Genomic DNA, 17,816 nt, shown 5'->3' with positions numbered 1-17,816 from the left:
AAAATAAACTATTGGGACTACATCAGAATAAGAAGCTTTTGCACAGCCAAGGAAACCATCAACAAAACAAAAAGGCAATGTACTGAATGGGAGAAGATATTTGCAAATGATATATCTGATAAGGGGTTAATATCCAAAATATATGAAGAATTTATACAACTCAACAGCCCCCAAAAAGAACAGTCTGATTAAAAATGGGCAGAAGACATGAACAGACATTTCACCAAACAAGACATCCAGGTGGCCAACAGACACATGAAAAGATGCTCAACATCACTCAGCATCGGGAAAGTACAAATACAAACCACAGTAAGGTATTACCTTGTAGCTGTCAGAATAGCTAAAATAAAAAAAAAATAAGTTGGCAAGGATGTGGAGAAAAAGGAACCCTCATGTGCTTTTGGTGGGAAGGTGTTCTGTTTTCTGTTTCAGTGCATGCTAGTCCCTGACTTGGAGAGACCTAGTAAATTAGAAGACCCACGTTTGATGATTTACTACCCCCTTTCCTGTGTCTCCCCACCCCTGCCCCAAGGAAAAAAAGAAGAAAGGGAAATGAAACCATGGAAGAAAGTCTGTTCTTTCATAATAGATGGAATTTCCACCACTAGCAAAAACTGAAAGTACATCTTGGAACCTTTGCAGATTCCAAGTTTGGATTAGCAAGATCCTTTGAAAGAATCACGTAAGCACTGCTTTCACTGCAGATTGCTTCCTTGGTTTGCTTTTTGCTCAAACCCCTAACTGCGCCTGTGAGTTGGGTCCAGAGTGGAGAAGGGGAGGCAGTTTGGGAGCGCCCTGGCTGAGTGAGGCAGGCTGCGTGAGGACATAGGTGGCTGGCGGGGAAAGGCCGTAGACAGAGCCTGTAGAGAACTGAGGCAAGCCTGGCTCTCCATGGGTTACAGGTGTGTGGTGGGGAAAAGGGTTTTTCATTCCCATGTATTTATTCATCCTCTCCAAATCTTGTACTCCTTTTTCTCTGAATTTCTGTGTTTTTATCTGATGATAAAGACAGGGCTCAGTGTCAAAAATATGGAAAATACAGAAGAGAAAATAGCAGTAATTCCACCACCCGAGATAGCCACTGTTATATCTTGTTGTATTTTCCCCCGAGGCTTTTTATATATACATGGCTGACAGCTTCTACTTCTTAAAACATCAAACACTAATTTGGGGCCATCTTACCATATTCTTTTTTCTTTTAAAGAATTTAATTATTTTTATTAGAGAGATAAAATGCTTATTTTATTAGAGAGAGCACAAGGGGGTAGGAGAGGGAGAGCAGCCTCCCCACAAGCAGGGAGCCTGATGCGGGGCTTGATCCAGGACCCTGGGATCATGACTAGCTGAAGGCAGACGCCCAACAGACCGAACCCCCCAGGCGCTCCCCATCTTATCATAGTCTTAAACTTGCTTTTTGTTGGCTACAAAACTGAATGTTGAATAGGAATATCAAAATTTAACCCTTTCGCAATATTTTTGCTAATATAAATTTCATTGGGGAATACACCTGAACAGAGCCCTCTTCCCTCTGAAACTTTCAGTATTTCCACAAACTGTGTAAGTCTAATGATGAGGCTGAGTGAGCAGACATTGTCAGGACTCTGGTGTGGCAGGCTGCCCTCCGGAAGGATTGTCCCCCAACTTCCACCAGCAGGTGGGAGCGGGCCCGTCTTGCCTCCATCCGCAGCATGTCGTCATTGTCCTGGACAGTTTAGTAGGTCTATCGATAAAGGTCCACTGTCGTTTCAGGTCCCATTTATTCAGTTATGGTGTTGAACGTTTTTCCATATGTACTTTTATCATTTACATAATTCTGTGAATTGTTCATATCTTTTGCTTGTGTTTCAGAGGGGATGTTGGTTTCTCAGTGGATTTTATTAACAGCTAACATGGATTCAGATATTTTGGGGCTGTCCTTGATGGCAGATGCTTTCCTTTCCAGTTGTCAGTTACCCTTGAATTGTGACTATGGTCAATTTTGATGAACAGAAGTTAATTTTAAGTTGTCAAAACTATCCATCTTTTCATTTTTTATTTCTTCAATTCTGTTATGATTAGACTAGTGTAGTTCCTCCTTAGAACAGTTAAATATCCATCCCGTTTTTTTCTAATTCTCTTGGATGATTTTATTTAACATTTACCTCTTCAGTCTGCTTTGGTCTGTTGATGGTGTGAGTCAAGACTCCAGCTGATAATTCCCCCGTTGTTCTTTATTGAGGTACCTGTTCCTTACCCATTGGTCATGGTGACTTCTTTATTATCAACTCTTACGTGACTGAGCATGTTTTGGGCTATTTGTATTGTTCAGTGGTCTATTAACTCTCATAAAATACCAGACCATCGTGTTACTGCTTTCATCCTGGCTTGTTTCTAGATGCAAGGAGATACCTGGGTCAATTAAATAAATAAAATCAGGGAACACTGAAACTGTGAACAAGGAAACCAAGGCAAAGTTCAGCAGTCGAAGTGTCCGACTTGCCTACTGCAGATTGTTGCAACTTCCGGACATAAATTCCTCATAATATAGTGAATATTTAGAATGCTACTGAGTTATGGGAAGAGGAGCATTACCGACAGGTCCTTATTAGGAACTTGTCAGGTCATCTCAACTCCTGGACACTTATTTTTGATAGTTATGAGAACCAGGACATTGCTACATTTTGGGGTGCTTGTTATTAAGGCCACTTAACGTTCTATATTTTGATCACTGCTATTACTACTGTCTTTATGATTACAGGAAGTTGTAACTGATTATGAATGGGTTCTGAGAAGAATTACAACTTCCAGATGGGTTCGGAAAGTGGTGAATATTCCAGGAGGAAGGATGAGTAGGCTGTCGGTTGCCTGAGTGCCTCGGCTGCTGGGACAGGCTGAGGCTCTGAGACTCCTGGACGCTCCTTGCACCAACCAGCCTGGGTCTGTCCCACCACCTGCTGTTGGGGTGTTGAGGGAGCTTCTGCGATCCAAAATTCTAATTTGCCACGTGCCTGTAAGTCTGTGTGTGTGTGTGTGTGTGTGTGTGTGTGTGTGTGTGTGTCTGTGTGTGTGTCTGTGTGTGTCTGTGTGTGTGTCTGTGTTCAAGTTCAGGCAGTAAGAGAAAAGTAAAGCCCTGCCCTTTTTTGGACACACCTACTCTTGGTCTCTTCCCCAGAGGTAACTGCCATTACTATTTGTTAGTGTTTTCCACTGCTCTTTGTTCCTGTGGAAAAACAGGATTTTATTTGTATTTTATTATTATTAAATTTTTAACTAAATATTATGCATGTGTTAATAGCTTGCAATTTGCTCGTTTGTCTGCGGCGTGTCCTGGAGATATGTTCATGTCGCTGCACGCAGGTCTGCCTCATTCTTTTTAGGCGTGGCATAACTTTCCACAGTATGACTACGCCCCAGTTCATTAGCCATTCTGTTAAGGGTCATGTACATTCGCTCTACATTTTCCTGCTGTACATGGTGGTTCAGGGAGCGTCCTTGGACATGCTTCCTCATGCAAAATGTGTTTCTCTAGGTCAGTGGTTCTCAAACGTTTTGGTCTCACGACCCCTTTACACTTGACACTCTTAAATTCTGTTGAAGATTTCAAAGAACTTTTGTTTGTGGGTTGTATCTATCAGTATTTATCGTGTTAGAAATTAAAACTGAGAAAATTTAAAAACAGTTTAAAGTAACAAGTCAACATATAAATTTTTTTAAAAAAACAACTTCAGAAACAAGAATTTTGTAAGAAGAATTGTGTTGTTTTCCACTTTTACCAAATCTCCTTAATGTCTGACTTAATAGGAGACCACTGATTTTCACATCTGCTTTTCATTCATCGTGTGGCAATGTCCCATGTCAGTATCCTCGAGAAATTCCACTGTATAAACTCAGACTGAGAATAAGAATTAGGCAAATAAAACTTTGTGTTATTGTGAAAATAGGCTTAACATCACAACCTGCCTGAAAGATTCTCAGGTTCCAGACCACACTTGGAGAACCATTGCTCTGGGGTCAAACTGGAGGGTAGAATTGGAAGTTAAAGGATCACAAGGTATGCACATTCCAAACGTAAAAGGTACTTCCAGGTGCTCTCCAGAATATTAGCTCACGCTCCTACCAGCGATAGAGGGGAGCAGGTCTGCCCCCACTGTTTTACATGCTTAATATTTTCAGAGTTTTCTGTTTGCTCTTCTCGTTGAAATGGCATCTCACTGTTTCAGTTCATAGTTCCCTATTTGCACTGGGATTTCACAAGACGTGGTTCTGGGCTCTGGCTGTAACACTTAGCGCCGTTCTAGGAACTGCTCATTCTTTCCAGCCTACCTACTCGTGCTTTTGGCTGGGGGTAGTTGATCTTAGGGAGACCGTGAGGTCTCAGCTGGTTATCATTGCCTTATGAAATCTCCCCCATCCCCAATCTATCTTAACTATTTCTTTATATTTGTTTTAAGCTGAAAGTTAAAAAAAAAAAAAGTCATTTCCCTCTGTTCCCTGATTAAGTTTGGTCAATGAGCAAAACTAGCAAGTATCTATTGGGGACTGTAAAGATATCTTTCAGAAATCTTTCTTTTAAATGTTAACATCTGCTGCACATTTGTTGATCATGTGTAAGAGTTCTTAGAGTTTCGAAAAGCAGAGAAAGTTCTGTTCCCTCGTTTGGGGAGGCTCACCTCTCCTTTGACCAGGTTTTCTTTGCAGAACAGAAAATGATTCCTGTTTAGTGAGATAGTACATGGAAGGAGGCCTGGAAGCTGGTTTGTGTTTAGTACGTGCGGGTTGGCACCGAAGCTGGCATACGTTACGCTTCTCCAGTCTGGAGGTTTTGCAATATTCTGATAAACCATAAACCAGCACAGCTGAGGTGAGAGGCCTCGTGCTTCTCCCCAGCTCTCACTCATGCTCAGGCGCTACTGAGACGGGTGCGGGAGCCTCAGCCCCAGAGGAGTAACTCACTAGCCTCCTGTCCCTCCCCCAGTGTCCCTTAGAGGAAGGAGAGTCTGATGATCTTGAAATTCTTTGTCTTAATAAGGCATCATTCCTTTTAAGTCTCTCTAAACTCTTTAAGCCTTTATGCTTTCGGTTTTCTTTGTCACACACAGTGAATACCCGAATGGGAAAATGATGCACTGTAAAGAACTGAAAGGAACTCCCTTATGGCTTCACAGCAAGGAGCAGCTGTGTGGAGCATGTGTGCCCAGAAGGCATCTGGCCCGAGAGCCAGTTTTAGCCCTTGTAACATGAGGACAGTGGGCTAAAATTAGTTATTAGATGCCCTCCAGGCTCCTGCTGAGTCGGGCGCTGTGGTTCATGCCCAGCCTTACTCTTTTTCACCTCTCATCTCCATTAATTCATGTTCTCATCCCTGGGGCACTTCACTGGGCACTGCCCCGTGCACCAGGAGCCCTGGGTAAAGAAGGCCGGCCGCTTGCAGCCTGGCCGGGGAGATGGCTCCCCAGGGATTGCCGCCTCTTGGCTGTGAGAAATGTTTTGGACCAAGTGCCTGGTGGGGAGCCCCAGCCAGTTGGGGACATCGGGGACAGCTTTCTGAGGAGTGGCCCTGGGCTGAGTTATCCCTCAGCCTAGGGGAAGCCTCTTAGGGGAGAGCAGACGTGGTTTCTTGGGGAAAGAACAGGGCTGTAGAGTGCCTGTGGTGTTTGGATTGTTGAGTTTATCCAGAGCCGTCAGAGGGCTTTTAGCTACATGCGACATGGTCCCATAGGCATGTTAAAGCCTCACCCCAGGTACGCCACGAGAATGGATTGGAGTTGTGGAGACGCTAGTTAGGGGTGACTGCAGTTAACTTCGGGCTGACGGTCTCTTGTGCACTTGGACGACGCGGACTGTTACAGGTGTCTTGGACTCCGCATGGTACTTCGTATGGGACAAATAGCTTATCAGAGTTTACCGGGGGCCATTGCCGGGCACTCTGTGAGCACATGGGGGCTCACCTGCCTCTCCTGGGATGCTGGAGCTGATCTGAAAGGACCCAAGCTGGTCCCATGCAGTGGCTCTGCTCCGGGGCTTCATGGTCACTTTGGAAGCCTGGCCTGGCATGGGGTGGTAGGGAAGCAGTGGGCCAGAACCTGTGTGGAAGCCTGGTCCTGGATGGAGCCAGCGGTCACCTGGCCGAGCAGGAAGCCCTGTCTGTTGTGGGCCTGTGAAAAGCCGCAGCTCTGGCCGGGCCTGGCCGGGCCCGGAGGGGGCCTGTGGAAGGGAAATGCCACTTACCTCTGCACTGAGTGCTTGCCTTCCTCTGCTGTCTTTGGGACCAGTATTAACAGCTCCCGTGTGTGCATATGTACGCATGCATGTTTACATTTTTTAAGGAAGGCTTTCCTTTTTTAGAGCATTTTTTAGGTTCACAGCAAAACTGAGGGGAAGTACGGAGATCTGCTATAAACCCCCTGCCCCTGCACACGCACAGCCTTCCCCATCATCAACACCCCCCGCAAGAGTCATGCATTCTCTGGGCTTGGAAAAAATGTGAATGACATGGGTCCGTCATTATAGTATCATGCAGAATATTTTCACGGCCCTAAAAATCTTCTGCTTAATCAAGCCCTACCCCGGCACCCCCGGCAACCACTGATGGTTTTCCTGTCTCTCTAGTTTTGCCTTTTCCACGGTATCATAGACTTGGAGCCATACAGTTACAGCCTTTTCCCATTGGCTTCTTTCACTTACTCATATACGTTTAACGTTCTTCCGTGACTTTTCATGGCTTGACAACTCATTTCCTTTTAGTGCCGAATGTCCCCTTGTCTCAGTGTACCACAGTTGATCCATTTCCCTGCTGAGGGACATCTCGGCTGCTTCCAGGTTTGAGGATTGTAGGTAAAGCTGCTGTAAATAGCCACGTGCAGTTTTTGTGTAGACGTGAATTTTCAAGTCCTTTGGACAAATACAAAGGGCACAATTGCTGGATCATGTGGTAAAAGTGTGTTTAGTTTTGCAAGAACCTGCCTTCCAAGTATCCGTGTGTGTTCGCATTCCCAGTCTCAGTGAATGAGCGTTCCTGTTGTGGCACGTCCTTGCCAACATTTGGTATTGTCCATGTTCCAGATTTTGGCCGTTCTAGTAGGCGGGTGCTGGTACCCTGTTTTAATTTGCATGTCTCTGGTGACATAGGATGTGGAGATCCTTTTCATACACTCATTTTCCATCTGTATATCTTTTTTAGTGAGGTGTCTGTTAAGGTCTTTGGCCCATTTTTAGTTGAGTTGTTTGTTTTCTTACTGTTGGGTTTTAAGGGTTCCTTGTGGATTTTGAATAACACTCCTTTACCGCGTGAAGCCACCACGGACCCGCACCTCCTGTGCACTAGTCCTCCGAGCACACTGTTTGCTAGCAGCAGTCCTGCCAGACAGTTACATGTTCACTTTTGAGAAATTGTGGGATTGTGGTTAGGATTAAGTTTTGGGGGCTCCTGGGTGGCTCATTCGATTGGTTAAGCATGTGCCTTCAGCTCAGGTCATGATCCCAGGGTGCTGGGATCAAGCCCCGTTCCTGCTCAGAGGGGAGCCTGCTTCTCCCTCTGCCCCTCCCTCTACTCGTGCTCTCGCTATCACTGTCTCTCTCAAGTAGATGAATGAAATCTTAAAAAAGGATGTGACTTTTGGAGCCAGACTGCCTGGGTTCACCCTGGCGGGTGACACATCCACTGTGAAACCCCAGGCAAGTTACATAATTTCTCTGTCCCACAGTTTCCTCCTCAGTGATGTGGGTAGTATTGGAGCCCATCTCATGGGGAGGTGGATGAAATGGATCAGCACAGTGAGCACAGGACCGGCGTCTGGGGCAGGGCGGGTGCTCGGGGGAGATTGGCTGTAACCATACCCTGGCACGGTTGGCTCTGACAGACAAGGAGCTGAGGTCCACCGAGGTCAGATGACCAGCCTAGGGGCCCGCGGAGCCCGGCTGCAAAGCAGCTCTGATTCCAAAGCCTGTGTGCTCAGCCCTTTACCTGTCTTGTGGGTGAGGAACAGCGGACAGAGAGCGGGGGAGGCTCACACCCCAGCACCAAAGCTGCTCGCATTCCTGTAGGGCGGGGGCGGGGGGACTGGAGCTGGGGGGAAGACCGTCTGCTCCATTACAGTCACGGCCAGCACCTCCCAGCCCGGCAGTTCAGCCTGTGCCGGTCATCAGGACCGCGGCTGTGCGGAGGACAGCCCTAAGGACATTAAAACACAGCTCCCCGACCCCAGCCTGCCAAGCCCTCCCTGCCAGCACCACAGAATCAAGTCTGCAAGGATGTGCTTTGCCTGATCCCTGGCTGGGCTCTGTGTTCCAGGCACAGTGGCCTGCTCCCCTCCATAACGAGCTACCAACTCCAGAGACTCCAGTGTTCGCTGTGCTGGTTCCCCAGCCAGGGTCCTCCTCCCTGCAAATAGGAACACCTGCCATGACTTAGCCATTACCGTTATGCAGTTTGTGTTGTCTCTTATCATTTGTGGTTCATAGTCTTGGCCTCCTCCGCTGGACTGTCAGCTCTTCGAGGACACGGACCATGTCTTATCTTTGAATCCCCCGTGTCCCACGTGGCACCATGTATACAGTAGATGCCCAGTGAATCCTTGCTGGGTTGAGCTCAACACCAATGAGTTCTGGTACCTCAGGGAGAAATCTGTGCTCTGTTGCCCCGTAATAGATACGGGAAGAACAGTGCACTTGGAAGGCAAGGGTCCGTGGCTCTCTCTGATACTCTGCTGGCACAAAGGCCCTGTGCCATTAAATACCCAGCTCAGACGAACTTGAATGTCTCTTTTCTTTTTTAAGTTTTCTTGAGAAAAGAGCATTTGCCCTGAAACCCGCATTGGTCTACTTAGAATGTCTTTGTATTTGCAAAGAAGTCTCATGACCAGTTATCTAAATAATGGTAACAGTTGTTATAAGTTCTTTTCATTTTATTGGAGTCATCAATCTCTGATTCATTACCAGATTGAGAAACTCAAGCCTCCTACACAATAGGGTTCCTTTGTTGCCAGAACCCCAAGAGCTAGCTTTCAAAAGCCATCACTGAGAGAGAGAGGATGCAAAAGGACTTAACAAAGTGGGGTCTCGTCTCGGGCTGTGGCACCATTAAATCTAAGATCCCGGTTATCCACGGCAGGCTTTCGTGGAGCAGGTATTCGAGAGCTGTAGAAGAGAAGACCAAGAAGTAAACCAATCAGTACAGGTGGCATTCAGATCATTCCAAGTGCACCAAAGAAAGGAAGACAGGATGTGACAGCGGAACGTGTGTCTGTGTCTCCAGGGCTTATTGTGGAGCCTGATGCCCAGAGAGAAACAGGAGTGGCCATTGGTTGAGCCCTCCTGTGTGCTGGCGCTGTGGTAGGCGCTTCCTTTGATCTTTATAGCAGTTCTCTGAGGCTTTGCGGATGAGAAAAATTAGGTTCACGGAGGTTAAGTGACTCGTTAGTAAAAGAGAAAACCCAATGGCTATTGTATAATGAGATCTTTGTAAAAGCAACATTCAGGACCAAAGATTCCAGAAGCCTTTTTTTTATAGATGTGCCTCATTGGTTCCTTTGGGCTCACATGCCTTCCGCCTATCTAATTGGACCTCTGTGTCAGTAAAGACTGGCTAGATGGTAATTTTCTTCTAACCCTTTTATACTTTAAAGTGTCTATGAAATGGCCCCTGGGCCTCCAATGGTCTGCTCATTTGACATTTTTCTTAAGCTGACCTCATGCCCCGACCTCCTTTTTGGGGCGGCATCCATTTCTCATGTTCATTTTGAAGCAGTGCCTCATTTCCCCCGTGCTTTTACAGTGCAGAAGTCAAGACCACATTTCCTCTAGCCGAGAGATGTGGCAAGTCTGGCACTGCAACCAGAACTTAATCCCAGCCCTTACACGTCTGATTCCTGCTCTGGCATTTTTGATAATACAGTTTCTTTGATCTGGCCCTTCCCTTCCATGGGTCCAGCCTCCATCCCTGCTGAGTAAAGTCCATGTCTGCAGTCTCCGCCTCTCCTCCTCACCAACAGTCTTCATACTCTGCACAAGACAGCATTAGGTGCTCTGGGCTAGGTCTTCACACACCAGCCATTGGCCACTGAGGCTGGCCCTGTGGTTTTTGATGACACTTTCTCATGAACTTGGGCCTGGGGCTCAAGCCCAGGCTGCTGGGGACTTTGAGGCTGGCCCTTCCCTGCTTCTTCTTGTGTCGTTGGCTGGCCTGGCATTGTACCGCACCTGTCCTTCTCCACTGCACCCTGCCTCCCCGCCCCGCCTCTGCCTTCTCTCCTCCCTGGTCCCTCGTTCCCAGGCTGTCATCACATTGGAGAAAGAGTAGGGCCACTCACTTGGGATTGTGTCACACCTGTACCAAGTATTAGCTGACTTTGGAAGTTACTCTGAGCCTTATTTCTGCATCAGACAAATGGAACTAAATGATAACTAGTCCATAGGCTCTTTTATTGGATTAAACAAGAGCTTCTAATTCCTATTCAATGACAGTATTTAATAAATGACTCCTGTTCTCCTTCAGTAGGTGATTCTGTGATGGGAAGTAGCTTATATGTGATCAGCACACAGGGGAATGCCAGTGTAATGGGGGGGTTACATTGTTCTTATGGCTTGGCCTCCACTTGCCTGTTCGCCCCAGGCTCTTCCTCTTGGCTCCGCTGGTCACGTGCTGTGTTTTAGAAGTGCTGTCAGGCAGTTCTCTCCGGTCTTTGTGTATTTTGCTTTTTATTCTTGTGTGCATAACTCAGCAGCCTTCCTTATGTACCCCGTCATCACACTAGTGTGTTTCCATCAGGATTGTTGCTGTTTGGTGTGATTTGGTGTGATTTTGCAGAGCACCAACATTCTTTTTAACACATCAGTGACATTATAGCAGAGACGTGTGTGTTGATTTCTTTTTCTGCCTTCCCCCTGGCCTTTTGCATTGCTCTTCACTTCCCAGACCCTATGCCCTAGGCTGGGACCTAGCGGTAATAGTAGAAGAGACTTGAGGCAGATGCGTGCTGTGACTGTTTCTTCAGACTGTCTCTCAGTTGCACTATTGCACTAGACTCCTGACCGGTGTCTGCTTCTATTCTTGACCCTGGATGGGCAGTTATGGACACAGCATCCAGAGTAAACCTTTTAAAATGAAAATCAGAAAGATAGGTTTGCTTTAAAAAATTCTGAAATTATTCTATGTGAATTTTAGGATTGAGAAAATGAGTAACTATGTTGGTATATTTGGGATCTAGGGGTCTCACTGTAAAAGATAGAAGATACAAATATGGACCCGGGCAGGCCAGGGGTGTTAAACTGAATTTGAATGTTTGGTATAAGCTCTGTCTCTCTCACATACATACACACACCCATGGACACAGATTGGTTTCCTCGCCGTGTCTGCTGAAGGCAGCTAGGAGCAATGACACCCCAGTAGCAGGGAGCACATCTTGCATCTATATCTTGGATTTAGGAATTGTATTACCTACTAAAAGGAACCAGGAGCTCCCTGAAGACACGGTCAGTGGCAGGGCTGGGGCAGGGGAAGTACAAGAGGAGCCCAGGACATCTGCACCACAAAGTGCAGGGTGCTCAGAAACGACGGGCACAGAGCTGGTCGGAAATGCTTTGAGCATCAAAACGGATAAGAGCAACAGATGACGAAATACTGAAAAACATAAGACTATATATAATGAGTCCATCTCAGTACTAAAAAACATAAATTGGGGGAAGGGGAAGTTCCTCTTTCTAGTACAATGCTGACTAACACACGCAGAGGGAAGGATGAAGTTGGAAAACCTTCATTTTGCAACTCCCGTGGAAGTGTCCGATTCACCACCGGGTGAAAGCTTGCTGGGGAACCGAATACTTACACAGCCTGAGATCTCCACACAGACAACTGTCTCGGGGAGAAGGGCACTTGTCCGCCAGAGCCCTGATAGCAGCTTGAGCAAGTAGCCGTCGTAGGTGACGTCACTGGCCCTGGAGGAAACAGATGCTAGGTGCCTCCTGGGGTGTCCCTCCTGGGGGAGTCCTGCCTGTAATGCAGAAGCTGGTTGGAGCATGGACAGGCAGTCAAATGCACAAAAATCAAGGGGGCCTCACACAGAACAGAGGCCTGTGCTCTTCACCCCCGTTAGGGCTGCAGATGACCCTTCCGGGATAAGGTGATCGGGTGACTAAAGACATGTGACATCTGAACGCATGATGTCTGGTGCAGGACTGGAGCTCCATTGAAAGGGGGGAGGGGATTGCTCTAAAGGAGAGTTGGGGAAATCCGAATACCGATAGCAGTATTGCATCTTTAAAAAAAAAATCGTTAATTGCGCTGGGTCATATAGAAATGTTTTGTTCTCAGAAGATACACACTTCTGAGAGAAAGGGTCATAACCACTGCACTTACTCTCAGGGGGTTCAGGAAGAAAAAGCAATGTGTGTATGAGGTATACAGGTATAGAGAGGACATGTGGCAGGATGTTGACTGTGGGTGAGTATTTGTGATTTCACTGTAATGTTCTTTTTTTTATGCTGATACCATATTTTATGGTGTTTACAGATTTTATGTAATTTTTCCCATTGTACTGAGCTATACCTGACCTATAACACTGTATACATTTAAGGTACCACACATAATGATCTGACAGATGTGTATATTGCAAAATGATGACCACGGTAAGTGTAGTTAATATCCATCGCCTCACATAGTTACAGTCTTTTTTCTCGTGGTGAGAACTTGGAACATCTATTTGCTCAGTAGCAGCTTTTAAGTATACGATACAGAATTGCAGTTTTAACTATGGTCACTATGCTGTATGTTATAGCCGGAAGTTTGTACCCTTTGACCACCTTCACCCATTTCCTGTGCCCCACCCCCATGTTCCACATCTGGCAACTACCAAACTGTTCTCTGTTTCTAGGCGTTCGTTTCTACTGGATAAAACATCTAAGTACAGTATTTGTCTTTCTCCAACGTATGTCACTTACCGGAATGCCGTCAAGGTCCATCCATGTTTCAGATGGCAGAATTTCCTTTTTTATGGCTGAACATTATAGCAATATTCCTGTAATTTCTCTGTAGGTCTGAAAAAAATAAAAATAAAATGCTTTATTAAAAAAGGGGTGGGTAAATACAGCAAAATGTCAGTATTGCCGTAAACTCCTGGGTATCTGTTATATTATTTTCTGTATATTTGAGTTAATCTTAGATGTTAAAAGTTTTAAAAATAAAATAACATTTAGATATACTGAGTACTATTTTGCCTCTTTCCTAGGACACTGAGTTCTTTTCATGCCTTTTTTGCCCTGGTACCCAGGTCACGGGAATTTTATTCATTGGACAGTCGTCAGGTTTTACACCAGGTTAATACAAGCCCTTTCCTATGGTGTAGACTTTCTGGGTTCTCCCCCACAGGAGAGAGACCACTACTTAATTCTCCAGTCTTGTCTTCTGGGTGTAATCTGGCTGCATGGTTCTGTGCACCCGGGGTCTGAGACCAGCTTTCTTTTCTCCTGTTCCTGCACTTAGCAAGCTGTATTTTGTTTGCTGTTTGCACCATCAATGCCGGACTGAATGAAAGCAGCCTTGTAGGTTCCGTGTTGGTCGTGTGCTCCCTTTGACTGTGCGGTCTTGCGGTTACCCATCCTGGACCGCAGGTTGGTAGGTACAGGCTGCTCTTCCCGTCCATTTAGTGAGGGCGTTGGGCTCGATGGGGCCTCTGTCTAATTTCTTGGGCCCTGGAAGGGGAAAACCATTAATTCTCCTCTATTCCAGCAGGGTCGGGTAGTGAAGTACCTCGGGTCTCAAACTCATTTACAAGATGACACTTGATTATGTGCGTCTTGGCTGATGTTAGCCCTGGTTGGGTTCTTTTTAAAAGCCGGGTTTGGGAGGGTGCCCGGGTGGCTCAGTCAGTTAAGCGTCCAGCTCTTGATTTTGGCTCAGGTCATGGTCTCGGGGTCATGAGCTCAAGCTCCATGTCAGGCTCTTCACTGGGTATGGGACCTGCTGCTTGGGATTCTCTCTTCCTTGCCCCTTATGTGCCTCCTGCCCCACCTTCCCCTCCAAAAAAAAAAAAAAGAAAGTCAGTTTTGGGTGTGGAAAACAGAGACCTGGTGAATTAATTTGGTTTAAAGGAAAACTGTTGTTTCAATTCAGTGCCTTTTGGGGGGGGGGGGGGACTTGGAAGCTTTCCATACTGGAGACCAGTAGGAAAATATACAAAGCACCTTACTTATTTCCCAATATTATTTTGAAGACTGAATGAGATAGAGATTGTGGAAGCACGTTTGGAAGGATGAGTCGGGATGGTCCAGGTCCCGAGCATGCTGGGCTCCGGCAGCAGCTGCACAGCCTGCCGGGTGTGCCTGGAAGCCAGGCTGGGCTGCTCCCCACGGGAGGAGCGCAGGGCTGCACAGCCCAGCTCCTGGCGCCCTCACCCTCTTGTTCCGCCCTCATTCCTCCCACCCTTCAGTTTGGCTCCAGCTGCTGCCTGGCTCTGGACTTCCTTGGTTCCCATTTCTGGCCTGGAAATACTCCTCGGTGCTTGATCTGTTTCCTTTTCTGGGTTTGTCCTTGACTCTTCCCAGAAAGCTCTGCCCCTCCTGGTCACTTGGAGGGACCCCTTGCTCAAACCACCTCCTTTCTGACAGACCCTGGCTGCCAGGACCTCCCCAACATGCCCTCGCTGCAGTGACTGGCCCAGAGAGGAGTGTTTTAAGAGACTGAGGGATTAAAATTCTGCTGGTACCAGTTACTAGCGTGGATAGGGGTTACTTTGAGGTTTGGTTTCATCCAGGGTAAAAGGGTGGGAAGACATCTTTTCTCCCTCCCTCTCTGATTTAGCTGTGAGATTGGAATGAGGCAATGAGTTCAGGATGCTTAGTGTCCCGTGACTGTTGGTTGTCTGTTGTCTTTTCTTCTGACATCCCATTCCAGAAGAAGAATATTTACTTTTGAGCTCAGCGCCGCCTCAATTTCCATCTCTCTAGACTCATTTATATTTGCTTTCTTCCTCTTTCGCAAAAGCTTTGGTATAAAAGGTTTAGTGATTCATGCTCTCGCAGTTTCCACCAGTGCCTTGGGGAAGATTTCGGAGGTAGCATAGTTTCCTATAGAAGAAAGTTACAACGTGCTGGCTATGTGCGTGGCAAGGACAATACCTAAACGATATACGGAGCAGACAGATTTTCATGAAATCCTAATAGCACTGTCCATTTTTATGAGAAAGCGTTTGGCCAGTCGCCCATCCGTTTCTAACCCCAGGCCCGTCTCCCTCCTGTGTGTCTGCCAGGGTGCTCAGTGAGCCTTGGTGGGTGGGACTGCCTGGGCAGCATTTAGCTAAGTCATGCTAATGCAAGAGCTTTGTGGAGTCAGCCCTGTGGCTCTGCACTGTTCTGACTAGTCTATTTTTATAAAATGTAAGAACTCAAGTTTAATGGGATATGAGAATTGAAAGGTCCTGGAAATCTGTGACCTACCCCCAACTCATGTTTAAGCCATTCCAAGCTAGCAAGAACTTACTCTATTATCAGAGATTTTCAGATGGCATGTGACTTTTCACAGTGATCTCCCCTAAGGGCTCTTGCCGGGAAGTCCTTTCTTGATGCCTGTGGGCATAGAAGTCCCCGATGAGGGGGGGTGCCCTAGGCCTGTTGTATCCCCTCCACCACAAGAAACTGCTTCCTGGACAACATCCCATTACTGCCCTCTCCTGCCGCAAGTATAAAGCCCACCTCGTGCCGGGAGGGAGGTGACCCTTTGGGGCTTTTTCTGTCCCAGACACTAGGGAAGCCACCCATGCGCCTTCCTACCATTCCTTTCCCCTGTCTAGGGTGGGCACGCCCCCACTCTTTCAAGCACTAACAGAATCCACTACTTACTTCCTACAGAAGGATGTACTACTTACTGACCAACTCCTGGGAACTAGGCAGTGTACTGAGAATGCAGATATTAACGCCAACATCCATTTGAATAGCCTTGGCTTCGGAAGGTGAAGTGACCTGAGGTCACTCAGCTGTGAGCAGCAGGGTTGGGTTGGAATGGAACCAGCATCAGGGCCCAAGCACTTAGCGTCTGTTTGGCCGCGCGGGGTGTGGAAGGCGGAGTGGCTGTTCTGGGTCTGAGCGGAGGGTCCGTGCACCTGCCGTGCGCTCATGCTCCCACGGGCCTCCTGCGCTGGCCCACCCAGCACCCATCGCCCTGTCTGTGGGTCTGCACCCTCTCACGAGGGCTGTACTTGCCCATGCCGCCTGTTTTCTTGGAGGAGACGGAAAACTGCTGATTTGCCATCTGGTGACCTATCACCAGATGTTCATTTGGGCTTCCCTTTGTCAGGCTAAAAGTCCTGACTTCTCTGCTCTGAAGGACTCCTCTAGTCCAATTTTTCTGATCGACCGTCTTTTTCCTCCCCCTGCCCTGTACCCCTTCCCCTCTCTCAGTCCTCACCCAAATTCAAGCAGCCCTGTACATGTCTCCCTGGGACACTTTAGGCTCTAGTTCTTTTCCTGGCCATTTTTTCTTTTTATGGTGGTTTCACTTCTTTCCAGAGCTTTCCCCAGCTGAGCCCAAGCTGCCGTCACAACTAGTGTCGGCTGAAAATCTCTCAAACACTCAGCCTGAATGTGAACCTGGGCGCTGGGTCTTAGTTCTAACCTATGCCTGGCATGGCGCTCTGTGACTTCGCTAACACGGGAGGGAGGGCTGGGGGGCGGGGAGACGGGTCCAGACCCTGCACTCACGTTTATTTGGTACCATCTGGTTTTGCTTCTCAGGTACCCAGATAAGCTGTTTCTCCCCAAGTTCCTTCTCCTGGCGTCAGGCTGCCTTCGTGGATTCCTACTGTTGGGCTGCTGTTCAGCAGGGCTCCTTGCAGAGTGATTCTGGACGCCTTCCACTGTGCCTGCACAAGGTAACTGGGGATGTTTGCGAATCTCACCAGTGTGCTTTGTAGATGTGGGAACGGAGGCCCAGAGAGGCTGTGCCAGTCCACAGCCACATAGAGACTGGGGCCAGCCCGCAGCGCTGTCACATGGATCATACAGTGGTAGCACTTTCAAGTCAGAAGAGACCTCAGAGATGACTTGGTCCAGCACCTTCACTAGTCCCTGAGGGAGCTGAGGCACTTTTTGGATTTTAGCTCCGTACCAGGGGACACCTCTTGTGTCCTAGTCACCTTTCTACCCTTACTGCCCAGCAGCGTCTCACACAGAGCAGGCTCCCGGTGCCCTTTGGAATGCCTGGGTGGGCAGTGTTAGACAGGGGCAGAGCTAGGACTCGAACCTAGCTTTGGCCAGTGCCGTTTCACTGCTCACAGGATTCCTTGGGGAAAGTAAGGGCCAACATACACTTTAGTTTCTTCTAGCCAGGGTGTTGCTGGAGCATTGGGAAGCTTGGTGATGTCTCCCTGTTGTTGGCTGCAACACAGCCTTTGGGATAGATTGCTTTGCTTTCTGATGGGTCCAGGTATTGCAAGGAGAGGGAGGGACACTACATGGGAGACACCAGTGTCCTAAAGAGAAGAGGTACAGACAGGAGCCCCGTGTTGGAGGAGCAGTGGAGGTGGGGGGTGCATAGAGGATGGGCAGCGAGGAACTTGAGCTGGAGTTGGCAGGTTTGTGCAGGAGAACGTTCTCTGTGTAAGGAAGTGGCTCCATTAGGTCTTCTCTGTGCATATAGAAGCAGGACTATGCATCAGCCTGTCATTATTTTCAGTCACTGGTTCTTTTGTCCATCATGAAAACAAATACAAGATTTGTGTTTTTTCTGCTTTTCTTCTCCATTGTGGAAAGCATGCTATTTTATTTTCTGAAAAGCCAAAGACTGAAGTTTGACTCTCTCCAGCCTTGACCTATTGTTGAGCACACAGCATCCTTCTTTCTAAAAAAGAACA

At 47.4% G+C, this 17,816-nt stretch overlaps 1 protein-coding gene across 1 annotated transcript in view; it reads left to right on the top strand.

The window, feature by feature from the left end:
* The window catches only part of PANX1 (pannexin 1), a 45,385-nt gene that overhangs the window by 9,326 nt on the left and 18,243 nt on the right, over window positions 1-17,816 (top strand). Inside the window, exon 2 of the mRNA XM_045790776.2 lies at window positions 16,699-16,835. Within this exon, the coding sequence (XP_045646732.1) occupies window positions 16,699-16,835 (137 nt within the window). The remainder of the gene's footprint in view (window positions 1-16,698; window positions 16,836-17,816) is intronic.

Source organism: Ursus americanus, chromosome 16 (genome assembly GCF_024610735.1).
Source record: "Ursus americanus isolate L20-20 chromosome 16, mUrsAme1.1.p, whole genome shotgun sequence".
Lineage (NCBI taxonomy): Eukaryota > Metazoa > Chordata > Mammalia > Carnivora > Ursidae > Ursus > Ursus americanus.
The sequence above is the reverse complement of the archived record's forward strand: the minus strand, read 5'-3'. Positions and strand labels throughout refer to the sequence as shown.